This window comes from Pezoporus occidentalis, unplaced genomic scaffold (assembly GCF_034315485.1).
Source record: "Pezoporus occidentalis ecotype Australia unplaced genomic scaffold, CSIRO_AGI_Poc_V1 ctg13, whole genome shotgun sequence".
Classification (NCBI taxonomy): Eukaryota; Metazoa; Chordata; class Aves; order Psittaciformes; family Psittacidae; genus Pezoporus; species Pezoporus occidentalis.
The window spans coordinates 6363995-6378642 of record NW_026913103.1 but is presented as its reverse complement, the minus strand read 5'-3'; the positions used below and the strand labels follow the sequence as shown (position 1 = coordinate 6378642).

General features: G+C 40.5%; 1 protein-coding gene across 2 annotated transcripts in view; it reads right to left on the bottom strand.

Moving 5' to 3' along the window:
• The window catches only part of SH3BGRL2 (SH3 domain binding glutamate rich protein like 2), a 46374-nt gene that overhangs the window by 17016 nt on the left and 14710 nt on the right, over positions 1-14648 (bottom strand). For both annotated transcript variants that reach the window (XM_062608257.1, XM_062608256.1), the window contains exon 2: positions 7085-7270. In XM_062608257.1, coding sequence (XP_062464241.1) covers positions 7085-7270 — 186 coding nt within the window. The remainder of the gene's footprint in view (positions 1-7084; positions 7271-14648) is intronic.

Below are 14648 nucleotides of genomic sequence, written 5' to 3'. Positions count from 1 at the left end.
CCAGATTCCACCACCAAAGCCACATCCCCAAAATTTGGGCATTTCAGGGCCTAGCATCATGCTATATTCCCATTGTGAATCTGGCCCTAATGCACCAATCTGCAGTAATCTCTCCATCTGTCTGGATTTTCCACGGTCTGTATTAAAAAGGTAACAGTAGCTAATAAGTAAGCAAGGGTAAGTAATTATTTATTCATTCTTTTAAGTAGTCTTTAAACTGCAGGACACATAATAGTTAGTACTATTCTGGGTCCTACCAGCCATACTTTAGAAAAATATGAGTAACTTTCATGCAAAACCACTGATCCAGCTGTGTAAAACAAATTCACAATGGGAGGTAAAGCATTTAGAATATTTTCTGTAATGGAAGTAAAGGATTTAGTTAGTGAAAACTTAGCAAACGAACTACAGTCTTCATGTTTTTACTGGGTCCAGCTGCGATGGAGTCAACGTGTTTCACAGCAAGCCCTATGGTACTGTGTTTTGGATATGTGACTAAAATAGTGTTGATAACACACCAATGTTTTGGCTATTGCCAAGCAGTGCTTGCACAGCACCAAGGCCTTCCCTGTTTCTCACTCTGTTCCCCCCTGCCACCTTCAGAGAGCAGGCTGAGAGTGGGTAAGAGGTGGGGGGGAGACACAGCTGGGACAGCTGACCCCAACTGGGCAAGGGGGTGTTCTATACCATATAAAATCATGCTCATAAAAAAACTGGGGAATGTTTGTCTTCCAAGGTAGCCACTGCTTGGAGACTGACTGTGCACCAATCTGGTTTTGGGAGATGGTGAGTGATTGCATTTTCATCACTTGGGTTTTTTCCCCCTTCCTTCACTTTTTAAAATGTCTTTATCTCAACTCATGAATTCTCTTGGTTTTGCTCTTCCTGTTTTCTTCACTGCTTGTGGAGTGGTCCAGAGCAAGCAGCTCTATGGTTGCTGCCTGGGGTTAACCCCCACAGTCCCTTCTGGCTCAGGAACAGGGACTTAAAAAGGTTCAAGATAATGGCAGGTTTGATCAGAGTGTGCTAGACTGATTTACAACTGTTACAGCTGTGTCCCAGTTTTGCCTGGGATAGAGTTAATTTTCTTCCTAGTAGATGGTGAAGTGCTGTGTTTTGGCTTTAGTCTGAGCACAATGCTGTAACACACCCATGTTTTAATTGTTGCTAAGTAGCACTTACCCTGATCAAGGACTTCTTAGTCTCTAGTGCTCTGCCAGTGAGGAGGGGCACAGGAAGCTGGGAGGAAGCAGAGACAGGACACCTGACCCAGATTAGCCAAAGGGGTATTCCATACCACAGCACGTCATGCCCAGTATATATACATGACGGGGGGAGTCACCCAGTGGGCCCAGGTCATTGCTCAGGTCAGGCTGGGTAGCAGTCAGTGGATGGTGAGCAATTGTATTGTGCATCACTTGTTTGTTTTTTTATTGAGCTTTCATTATTAAATATAGTATAATAATCAATTATAATTAATAGTTCTTATATTTTATGTTATTTCAATTATTAAACTGTTCTTATCTCACCCCATTGTTTTTACCTCTTTTTTCTGATTCTCCTCCCCATCCTACTGTAGGGGGGCAGTGGGAGCAAGCACATAACTGCATGGTACTTAGTTGCCAGCTGGGGTTAAACCACAACAACCTGTTCAGCTGTTATTTGGCAAGCTGTTACTTTGTGTTGCTGGTCATGATGCTGACTCATTTGTTCTTGATGCCAATTTGGTTTTTCCCTCAGTTGCTCTATTGCTTGCTCCTTTTCTTTCTGTACATCAGACTTGAGAGTTCTTTAATGGCTGTTCTCAGCTTTTGCTGTTTGCTGTGCTGCTTACCACTTTCTTTTGCTTTGCCTGGGAGAGCCATGATAAAAGCATCGGCCTTGAGCCTAGCCTGGTATTTGGCCCCTGCACTGCCGCAATCCCAGCACCCTGGGAACCACCTTGTGGAGACAATTAGCAATTACACCTTTCTCCTCCAGGACCCACTTTGTGGAAGAAGCGAAGAATGGCATCTTCTTCTCCAGGACAGAGGTTTCCACCCTTGCTGCAATGGCCCTTCAGTTTCTTGAACATCCCAATTTACCCAGAAAGTTGTATTGGTGTTTGCACAAACACTGATTTTGGCTTTTCATAAGGCTGGCCAACCAGCTGAGAATGCCACACAGGAATGTTCCCTGAGGCAAACAATTCCTGGGTGGCAAGGAGTGTGGGAGAATTTGGGCAGATGTGTAGAGCAGTTTTCACCTCCAGTGGTTTGGGACTTCAGTCCAGAAGACATGGAATCCTGTTGAACTGGCAGATCACTTGAAGGAAGGATGCCTTGCACATACCATAAACACACAACTTCCAGCACTGTCCTGGGGCCTGTGGTAAGCCTATGGCTATGCTTAAAGGAATAAGAGTTTTTGGATCTGACAACAAACAGACACTGTGAGGGTCTTTGGATCTGAAGACACAGAAACAGACACCGGATAAATCAGATATCCAACCTTCAATTACAACAGTTGTTCCTGCAGTTAAGAAGAAAAAACAGAAGCACAGGTTGACCCAGTTAGTAAAGGAGATAGAAGCTTCTCCTGAGGGAGAGCAGGAAGAAGAAATCACGGACTGGCCAGAAGGCAGACATTTTGAAGCATTGCCTAAGGAGGTGACTCATGCTAAATAGGCCTCAGATTACTAGAAAATGAAAAACAATATGCTCTATTTACTGATGAGTTCTGACATATTGTGGGAAAGCACCTGAAGTAGAAAGATGCTGTGTGGAGTCCCACAAGACAAGACACGGAAATTGTCACAGGCAAAGGTGAATTGAGTCTGCTTGCAGAAGTGAAGGCCACCCAGCTGACCATAGACATTGCCCAAAGAGAAAAGTGGCCAGTACTCTATTTATACACTGCCTCATTGATGGTGACAAACACCCTGTGGGGGTAGCTGAAACAACAAAAGCAAAGTAACTCACAACACAAAGGTAAGCCCACCTGGGCTGCTGCACTGTGGCAAGACATTGCTGCCCAGGTAAAGAAACTTGTAAAAGTACTTCATGTAGATACTCACTTCCCCAAGAACCATGCCACCAAAGAACATGGAAACAAGGAGCAGATAGACCAGGTTGCCAGAAATGAAAAGACAAAGGTGGAGCTTGAACCTAAGGACTGGGAAACTAAGGGCCAGTTATTGATAGTTCAGTGGGCCCATGACACATTGGGATACCTAGGAAGAGATGCAATATACAGATGGGCTCATGACTGAGGGGTGGAACTGACCATCAAAGCCATTGAACAGGTTATCCATCAATCCAAAACATGTGCCATGAACAACCAAGACAAGTAGGTATAGCCACTGCTGTGGAGAACAGCTGCTGGGAGGGAGTGTGGGTTGCTCTTCCCTCAGGAAAAAGCAAACCCATTTGTGGGGTTCCTTTGCTCAAGGGCACTTGGTGATAAATGAGGAAGATAGGGAAACACAGTGTGCACCTCAAGGAGATTTAACCCTGGGAGAAAATAATCCATAATTTGAGTTGTATGTCATAGCTGTGTGACAAAGTACAACAGCAGGAGCCACTAAAACTAACTGAGGATGAGCCTTCTAAGGAACCAGGCAAGACACAACTGGCTTTAATGCAACCCAACACACTCAACCTAAAACATCCAATCCAACCCAATGCAACCCAACACACCAGCTCCTTCCTATTAAGGCTCTGCTTGTCCATTTTTTTTTAAATTTTTTTTGTTTTATCTTATCCAAATTATCTCCACTTTTCTTTATGCAAAGTGCATGAGTTCCCTCTTGGAAAGTGCACTAGCTGCTAACATTTCCTTACTCTTACACAGCACTAACTAGAGCAAGGTAACTAGTAATTTCAGATTTACACTACTGTAAGTTACATGAGCATGTTCATGTGTCTGAGTCATCTGATACGTGTACTCTCTTCTCATACACTTAGAATGTTATAGCACTGTCACTAAGATGAAACAAAAGACTGTAAAATCATTAAAGTATGTAAATCATGATAGTGTCAGTGCTATGACATAGTGCTGGATTATCAGTAAAATGATTTGTGTTCTTGTGTGCTCACAGCTCTTCTCTTGTTCTCAGGAAATAAAAATGGTTCTTGCTGAGTACTGTATTTCAAAATCCATTCACAGAAATCATTACTGAAAAATTGTGGACTGCATCTCAGAAGACTGAGAAAAGGAGATAGATTAATTATCATATTGGAGATTACATTGACTCAGAAAAAATCCAAGGTCTTGTTCACACTTCAAAATATAGAATCTGTCTGCTGGTACCAGAGGATCCCTCCCCCTGTGTGGTACAAGGTGTTTTGTGAACCAGTAAGCATTGGTCATCTTTTTGTACCTCTCCCCTCTTACACCAGCTATTACATGCTCAGATGGCTGACGCCAATCAATTTTGCATACTTACTGACAACACTGCAGAAAAACTTCCTCTTTATTGCAGTCACATTCCAAAAAGTGATTATTTCAAATGGTAATGTCTTAGTCAGAAAAACATATTCTGTGATAATACCCCTGCATGCATTTCTGATGTTTCCTAGTAAAGGGAATATTGGGAGAGTTAAAAGAAAAAACAAAACAAAAAACCTATTAATGCTTTACTATACTGAAAACAGTATAGCTATGAACATGACATTGAGCCACTGCTCATATGCTTCTGAACATGTTCATGTTATTTCTATATTGAAATAACATGAACAAAAAAAAAAGTGTACTTATTTTGCTTCGCCTTGTTTAGCCTTCATACATTAGGAGGAACAGCAGTGGATCTGAACAGTCTGCACTGTCAATCAGTCTGTATTGTCAGTAGCAATGTATGAGATGGAATAAGTACATAGGCAGTTTCCTGGTGAGACTTCAGAACTGGCAGGCAGAAAAAACAGACAGCGTGTCTTGATAGAACAAACTGGATTAGAAATTGCAGGACACAAATCAGGAATGATAAGCTAGAATTTTCCCTAACTCAACTAACAGAAAACTCAATGGTTATTTTTTTCACTTTAAGTTATTTAATAGTGATTTATTTTTTTTTAGATAAAGTTTTCCTAGTTTGTGAAGATAAACATATGAAAACACTAACTGTGGAAATGATAGAGACAAGATGTACAATGTCTGCTGACTTCATCTAATTGTGTTATTTTAACCCCCTTTCCAGCACTGACCTCCTTTGCCTCCTGACTAATGTTTTGCCTCTACTTTATTACCCAAGAACTTCATTAACTAATGTAGCAGTCTAATTGATGAATGTTGGAGATCCTGCACATACTTCTTCCTTTATACCAGAAAACACAGTTTCTTTCAAAGCATGTTTGCTCTTTATAGACGTCCATGCAGCCAGTGAGGTCTAATAATAGGATTAACTCTGCTCAACCAAAAAGGCTATCAGCTGAGCAGAGAGATTAAGGAGATCGCCACACATGTTGCATGACATCTTTCTTGCTAATTCCAAACAGCAATTTCTAGGACTAGTTAAAACATACTATGAAGACAAGCTGAAAAGGTAAGAGACAACAGCTTAAAACATTGTATTTCCCAGGCAAACTAAAATCACACAGAACAATGTAAATACTGTTATTTGTAAGTAAGGGGCAGCTCCATAAGTGAGGGTCAAAACCCCTTCCATGTCCCAGATACGTCTCTTTAATTGACATTTCTTACCTGGAAGTAGGAAGATATGAGTTATACTGACGAGGTAAACAAGGCCAATATAAAGCATATGGGAGGGATGTTAAATACCTCACTTCAAGAAGCCAGTTAGCTGCTACACCATACCCAATCTGTTTGTTGCAGAGGATCCCAAATCACTTCTTACATGCTTCCTACACTAAACTAACAATTGCACTGCATTTGAGAGGTTCTTAGCAGATGCGAACGATCCGTCAGACAGAAACAGCTTTGTTACAGCTCTGTTGAGTCTGGCAGGGACAAAGTTAAAACCAGCTTGGATGTATCTTCATCACATTGTAGTCAGAAACCCACATTTACTCTGTTACAGCTATTATAATTACAGAGACCCTCTTTCCTGTTTCATTCTCCCACTGAATTCTCAAACCTGACTCAGTCACTTACTGATGCAGCCAGGGCAGCTCATCAAACCTCCCTGACTCTAACAGGTACCTCAAACCTGCCTCCTAAAGGATGTAGGTCACGTGGTTGAAGTATGAAAAGATGCAGCAAGGCAAAGAGGACCCACCTGTGGTTTTTTTACAACATTTTGTTCAAAGGTGAGTAGAAGTTCTGAGAAGAGTCTCCCAGGCTACAACACTGCCCGAGACTCATACTGTGTAAGCAGCATAGTAAAACATCCATATGGTGCCATTCTTAACATACCAAAGGCTACCCCTCCAGCTTGCACTGGATGGAGAAGTTATTGCAGTTTACAACATCAGAGAAACCAGCCCATCCATCAATCTGTTGTCAGATTCACAGGCTCTCATGCTTAGCAGTTTTTCAGCAGAGGAAGACAAGTCTCAAGCTGCTTTGCTTTGGGGAAAAATAAAGCTATTCTACAATTCAAACAGCAAATAGTTTTCATTTATCCTAGAGACTCTGCATAAAGGCTCTGTGAGCGTAAATGAAATTTACACTATGATGCATCTAAGAAGAAGGTTAATTACAATGACAGTATAACTCAATCTAGCCAGTGTTCCCATTTACTGTTCCAAAGATTGCCTTCTGAATCTTCATGCTTGGACTAGACCCAAGTAGCAAGAAAACCATAAATCTCCCACTTAGAGTATTCTCACAAGGGACTTTACCATCAGCAGATGGTACACAAAGCATGTGACATTACAAATTTGCACATTTGTGGAGGGAATCCATTACCTGAAGACAACCTTAGTATTTACAGATGCATGATCTGTATTTTCACTGTATGATCATTACTTGATTATATTGCCACAAACTGTCACCATTAATTCAGATGCTACAAGAGATAACTCACCGGCAAGACCCAGCTTTTCAAATGGCTGTATACTAATATATCATCTAATCATGGTTAGTATATCGTACTAATAAATGGTGTATACTAATATATCATCCAGTGACAACCACAATAGCTACTTACTCCACAGTACCGATCATCACTGAATATCTGTGGTGGTAGTGGATTGCCTTGTGCAGGCTGCCTATCCTCAGGAATATTTTTATACATCCATTGTCTTTTCTCCTCCGACATTGTGATATCCACTTCTTCAAACTCTATGCGGTTGGCTTCCAGAAACCTCACCACATCTTGTTGCCTCTTCTTTATCTAGACAGAAAGAAGGAAGAAAGGAAAAAAAACAATATTCAGGGCAAGCCCACCATAGCCCAGACATGCTTACAAACCTGAAGACATTCCTCCTCTCCCGTCCCACTTTCATGGGATGGGAAGTCACAAACTCAGAAAGACAAAGGAGAAAATACTTTTCTTCAGTTTTAAGTTTATAGAAGTTGAATACTGCTGTTTCTTTACAAGTTGGCAAAGGTTATACTTCTTCACCTCATTTCTAGAAGGTCTCTCTTTATTTCAACTGCAGGAATTTCAGCCTTTACCTTCTAAAGATGCTCCAAAAAAAAAAAAAAAAAAAAGTATATAACTCCTACTTCCAAAGTAAGAGTTAAAAGAGGCAGCTGTTTTTCCAGGTCATTAGGTGCTATGTTTTCCTAAATACACAGGCACCTAGAAATGCAAGGTAAGCAACATGGCAAGTCCCAGGAGAATCTACTCCTCTAAGTGTTCATTGAGGTAAACATGTCAGTACATCTGAAAAAAGAACACCCAGGCCACACACATTTTTGTTTTCCTAGACACCTCAGCAGTTCCCTGAGCAGGGCTTGTTGAATCTCTAATTAAGAGTGTCTGTCTGCATTATACACAGGCCTAAAAATAAGCATGAACTCATCTCCTGAAAATTTACTTCTTTGCAAAAAAAAACCAAAACACATGAGGTTTGTACTGTGGGGGTTCTGCCCCTCAAATTGATTATCATCTTCATAGAAAACCCTAACAGAGGCAGAACAGTGGCAGTTTTTAGCCACTGTTAAGTGTTAAGCTAAGATCAACCCTTAAGAGCTAGCAGGCTTCAAGCAGATGCACCCAGGTGAAGACTACTTCTGCCTCAAATCGGACTTTATATCAAGATAGCAACATTTCAAATGAAAGTCTGTAGGGGCTGAGGAAAGCTACCTGGGCTCAACTAGCTAGATCTGCTCTGCATTCTTTTCAGCCCACACTGTATTTTTTGCATCTACTTAACAAAATTAATTCTTTCAGAAAGGAACTATAAATTATATGCTATATTTCTTACAGCTATAATCAAGGGTATTATTTGAAGAAAAAAGATACAGCTTTAATAATTTTACAGTATTCCTGGAGTGTCAGAATCACGCAGTTGCTGACTGGCATAAAGCCCAGGTGGATGAATCATGCCTGTGGGCATCATATGACCTAGATACTATTTGGAAATCAGAGGATTTTTAAAGTGTGTGTGCTAGTTGTTCTTGTCACACAGCCCAGTCTGTCTATCTAAATGTACAAAAAGTTATGTACAGAAGTACATAACTTTTGGAGGTAATGCTGATGAAATCACTGTTTCCTTGAAATAAGAAGGTAGCCATCCCAAGAAACTGCAAAGCTCTTACATGATCCCTGTCCTTCTGAAGAAGTGGGCTGCATAGGAAGTTTATGTCTCAGTGTCTTATTCTTTTTCCTTTTATTTATAAACTGGTGGGGTTTTTTAGGCATACGTGAAAGGATCACTTTTCCACATAGAAGGCAGCTTCTAAAATACTGTGCAAATAATGCATTATCAATAACAGCAAAATGACTGCATCATCATAGCTGCCAGCATTGAAGACAACATACCTTTTATTATCTCCCCAAAAATTGCAGAGACAAATTCTGTTGTCAGTGTAGAAAATATTTTCCACTGCCTTTCACCAAAAAAGCTGCAAGAAAGGCCCAAAAGAGACAGAGATTTTCTTAACACAAATATTAAGTATTTGTTCAAACAGAAATGAAGTATCTAAAATGACGTGTGGGAGAAGACATTTCCTTATAGTGTAATACTGCTAAGACCAGCATGAATTCCCTCCTGCCCTGGTCAGAGCAACTAGCAAACTACACAGTGCCTGGGCCAGCCCTCTGGCCCTGAGGCCAAATAGCATCATCTGGCCAAGTCTATTAAACCTGCAGCCTCTTGGAGTGGCTGCATGCAAACTGGGAATGAACCCTGGCACACTGTGTCATCTAAATCATGGCCACAAACTGTTTGTGAGGCTGTAAATTAGCCTTGGCCAAAGCTGCCTGTGCTGGCAATCATTCTTCTAACAGTTTCATAGTACCAGAGTGTGCCATTGCTCAGACCCAGGCCATGTACCAGTGCATATATATCTACACATACCCATTTCCATCTGCTGTCTTCCATTAATCTGTACCCTGGGCACAAGTTTAACTTAGATTTAATCAGATCCTTAATATTTCACTGTTCACACCATAAGAATTCTCCCACAACTCCATGTTTCCTAGTATTTCCTTTTTTATAAAACTAATTAAGATGTTGAAGTGGAATAAATTGTGGGTTTGGCTTTGTTTTAGCCAGAAGCCTTGCAATTCTCCATATGACATCTGCATGAGTTATCAGCTGTGGATGTGCCAGCTGCACAAATTTAAACAAAATGCCCTAAAAATTTTTAGCCAAAAATGTAGCATCTCCTCCTCCCAAAATGGTTTGATTCAAGCCTGTAAACTGAAACAACAGCATTAGTTACATTTAAAATCCTATTAAATTATGCCTTGTTGTTTAAGATGGATGATCGGAGCATCTGCCACAACAGAAGCCAGCTGACTATTCCCCAAGCAAACCACAGGACCTTTGTCTTCCCCTGCAACTGGATCTGTGCCGCAGGAGTGCGTCAGCCTCACAATCCTGACTGCAGCTCTCATCTGTGGTTACTCTGAGCTCTAAGAGCCTCCAGCATTAAACCACATGAAACACTGAGCAAAGACAACATGGCATAAAGAGCAGCATCAGTTCTGCCTTCCCCACTAGCCTATGCAGAGGACCTGGGCTCCTCTCAAGTGCCCAGTGGAGAAAAATATATCCTCATTGGACAAATAATGGAGGTGGATACTTCAGTCCCCTTTATGAAACTCAGCCTTGTACCTTGCTGCTTCTGAGGTTTCCAGAGAGGGATGCAACTGACAGGAACCTGAACAGAGTATTCATATAATCAGAGGTACCTTGTTCAGGAAAACTTGGTTCATGGCTATTCATACGCCACTTTTGGAAAGCATCTGTATTATTATAGGATAAACCGCTTCATCATCAAAATATTTTGGGTTTAAAATTTGAAGACACTGTGAGATACACCATCAAAATATATATCCATCGTGAAGTTTCAGAGGAAAATCTTTACATAATATGATTCTAATATATCTTTAATACAGTGAAGAAAACTCTGAGAAAGCTAACAGTCCACTATTATAATTCAGTGTTTGACTCCCATATTTTTAGCAGGGTAATTGTTTTCTGAATGCCATTTCTTTGGGTTTGGTTTTACTCTTAATATCTATTTCTATTCATAAAATTAAGACAGGAAAAATGCTCAGAGACATCTTCATTTTATCCCTGTTAGGATTAAAAAGCACCAAAGTAGTATGTCCATTTTGATATACAAACCTGCTCAAGTATGCTAATCACTTATTCAGTAGTCCAGTTTATAAAGAAAGTCTATTGTAGCTAAAGCAAACTTTCTTTCTGCCTTAGTTTTCATTTCTTTATACTGATTTCCAACAGGTAACAGAAGGATACACTTCAGACTCCTTTGGAGAAATATTTCAAAGACCTACTCAGGTCTGGCCAGCTGGGACCACTGGGACTACCTGTTCTCACCTCCAGCATCCCTGAATTAATTCCTCTTAGAAGTAAAGAGTTTATTTGGATTTTCCCCCAGGCTCCATTCCTGAACTGACAATAACACAGAATCTGATAGTCTTTGTAAATTGTTCCCATAGTTAATTAACTGTCTCCACTCTAAAATATTTGCTTGCTTCTGTGGAGAATTCACCTCACTTCTACTGAAAGCTCTTCTGTAACAAGATTTCTGTTTCCTATACAACTAATATGGGGGAGAAATGGATCCCCCAGCTAATCTGAACAGTGATCTCCACTAACAAGATAAACACTATTGCTCATTTCACAGCAGAATGACAAAATGAGGACCATCATAAAACATGATCAGACTGGAGCAGAAGTTCAGCAAAATCAGACCACATCCTCTATCAAAAAGTCCCTGGAAGTTTCTTACCACTTCCAACAGGTCACAATTTCTTTTTTTTTTTTTTTCCTCTCTATGTTTCCCGAACCTGCTTTCAGAAGATGCTCTGTACTAGAAAGGCTTGCCTACTGATAGCTACTGAACCAGAGCATATCATGTGGTCTCTCTGTTGCTAAATGGCATCAACATTTCATTATTCTATACTATCTGAAGCAAGATATACAACAGACTGCAAAAATATCTCTAGTCCAGGATTTATCTAACTCAGATAGGATAAAAGAATATTATTTCTACTGTACTACAGTAGAAGCAAGATGACCCAAGCAGCAGTACTACTAGGAACTGTGAAACAGCCATGATTAAAGAGAACATCTCTGCCTTATTTCATTAGCCCAGTTAATATAAACAGGACAAAGCAGACACATTCTCAGTTTCAAACTCTTCACAGTGTCAGCAGGCATGTTGCCAAGTGTCTGGTGCCCACACAGTGTATGCAGGAGGTTGGACTTCTCTGGACTCTAACCCCTACCTTGTGGTGATAAAGCATTCTCTTGGCTTCAGTCCTCTTGCTTGCAAGTGGAGGGACTGACAGCAGGTACCTTTCAGTGCATTGGCTGGTGAGTGATATCTGTAACACTCAAAGTCCTATAAACTCTTCATCCTGGAACCAAAGGCACCAAACAGCCCACTCATTTCAGACAGATCCCAAGAATAAATAGCCTGCTTTCTAATACAAAATCTCACCCCAAAACGTATCCAAACCACACATGCTGAGAACAAGGCCTTATGATGAATATCTTCCAAGCTAGCTTGTCAGACCACAAACACATTTTAGAAGCCTGACATTTAAAGAAAAAAGCAAATACAGGATCCATGCCTAAGTCCACCTCAAAGACTTGTTTCACAGACTGGCATATGCCTATCTAGACCTGTGCCTCTAAAGACAGAGATGGTCCTTCAATTTCCCTTCCTTCCTTTTCAATCTCGTTACTCTTTCCTCACACCTACCCTTACTCCAGAACTACAGCAGCCACGTTATGAGCTCACTGACTCAGCTGAAAAACTGAATGTATTGCTTTTGGCAGGGGCACCTTTAGGGTGCAGTTTGATGATACAGCTAAACAGATCTCACTGCTGCTGGCTTTCACTAGGATGACACAATATTCGTCCTGCCAAGCAGCTCCTGCAGCTTTCCCAGCACAAGCATAATGCAGGAACCAAGGGAACAAGGGAAGAAGCACCAGTATTGTCAGCACCACAATCTTATCAGTTTATATCAGTAGCAAAACTGCATCCTAAGAAAATGGCTCAGCAGAAGCTGAAGCATGATCAGCTTTGAAATATGAACTGCATAAACAGCATTGCTGTTACATAAACACGAGCTCCAGCTCACTCCCACAGTGGAACTCCCAAACGGAAGCCTCTGCCTTTGCACGTCATGCAAACATAACCAAAGGGACTGTTTCAGTGTAAAATGCAGATGTAGTATAGTTACTGCAGAGAATTAGTAATCTTAATTTCTCATACAGATGAGGCTTGACACATATTTCCAGATATTAAGGAGACACTATGAACTAATAAAGAGATGTAAGCCCTAACCACATCAAATGAACAGAACCATAAACAGCTTTTACTGCAAACCTACACATCCCTTCCCTAGAAAAGCAAGGAGGAGGCAGTGCCCCTTACAAACACACTAAGCAGCATCTCCATTCTTTTCTTCTGTTTCCAGAGTTTTTGCTCTCATACACAAACAATCTCACACTTTCACAAGGTTGACATGCAAATCCTCATGGTCTTGTTACACTTGCAACCTGTAGTGACAAAGACTTTTTGCCAAATTACTCTTTCTTTGCCTGGCTTAGGGAGGAAGAACACAACTGACCCCTGGCAATTTCTATTCCAGAGGGATGAAAGCACTGTGACACACCTTTACAAAGATTCATATGTTTAACTCATTCCTCTTGGCACAGAAAAATACAACTCAGTTATGTACACAGGGAAAAAGGAGATGAGAAGCAGTGATGAGGTGAAGGAGGGCAATAACAAAGAAACATTGAAAATAAGAAAAAAAAATCAGCATTGCATAATTATTCCCAACATTCCCAAATGGCTACCAGTCATAGCAAATACTGCATTACATGTGATACAACAACAAAAGTCTCCTCAGAACAGATCTCCAAATATCAAACCCATCTTCAATGCTTTGTCCTCAAGAAAATGTTCCAATATCCTAAAAACTGACCACAGAACTTTCCAATCTGAAGAGAAACAAACTGTCTCTGAGCAGTGGCCACATGCAGACTGCACTGCCCTGGTGTCCTGCCAGTCGCAATATTCTGCTTGCATACAGAGATATAATTAAGGACACGCCATATGAAATACTGGATTGAACTGAGAGGGCAATCTGTTCAGTTTTGTGTAAAATAAGTTTGCAGGTCCTCGGGAGCTGCTACGACACTGCTTAGCCAGGCAATATGCACACCTTTACCTCTAGGCAATATATGTATGGTATCTTTGAAAGACTCCACTAGTTAAGAAATTTAACTAAAATTTGAGCCAGGTTTGTTTTTTAAGACTCCTAATCACAAGCAGTTAGTAAAGGAAAACATTATTTTATTTTTCTATAAAGCTACAAAAGACAATAAACTGCCCCATGCCCAATGCCTGCTAACCTCTTATTTTCTCTGTCAGATGTTGCACTATGCTAAAATTAATTTAAATCTATTTCTGTGAATTTATTTCTCTTACAAGCTGAAAGGAAAAGTTTCTTATTTAAGATAATTTGTAAGAAACTGTTGTTCTTTGTACGAGTAACAAGTTAACATTCAAAACCAGGAATGAGTCTTTAGTAACTACAAACACATGTAGCATTTGTGTATATATAATCTATTTATAGATATATCTATCACCGCACAAAACAAGAGATGCTACGAAGTAAAGCTCAGGGCTTTACTTGGCAGTATTTCAGTAAGCATAAAGGGAAAAGGAGAGGCAGAAATGGAACAAACAAAAAAAAGGGAAAGAACAAGAAAGAGAAGATTCCACAGGAATATCAGCTACAGGCAGTGCCATGCAGGGCACCTTTGAGCTGCATGAAGCTGGAAGCCTCTGAAGTCACTCCCAAGCCTACTTCTTTTGATTTCATCTGTATTTCAGTAAACAAGGCTTGCCAATGATGTACACAAATGAAGTAAGCACGCCCATGGTAATGTTCTTGCAGTAGAAACAATGCGTCCTACAGTGTTGAAAATCCACTTAGATGTGAGTCTCTGACAGAGTAGAGATGCTAAGAGACCCAAATGCTGGCTCACTACTTCCCATCAAAAGAATAAGAATCCCACTGAAGCTGGATCTTTCTTCCAGTT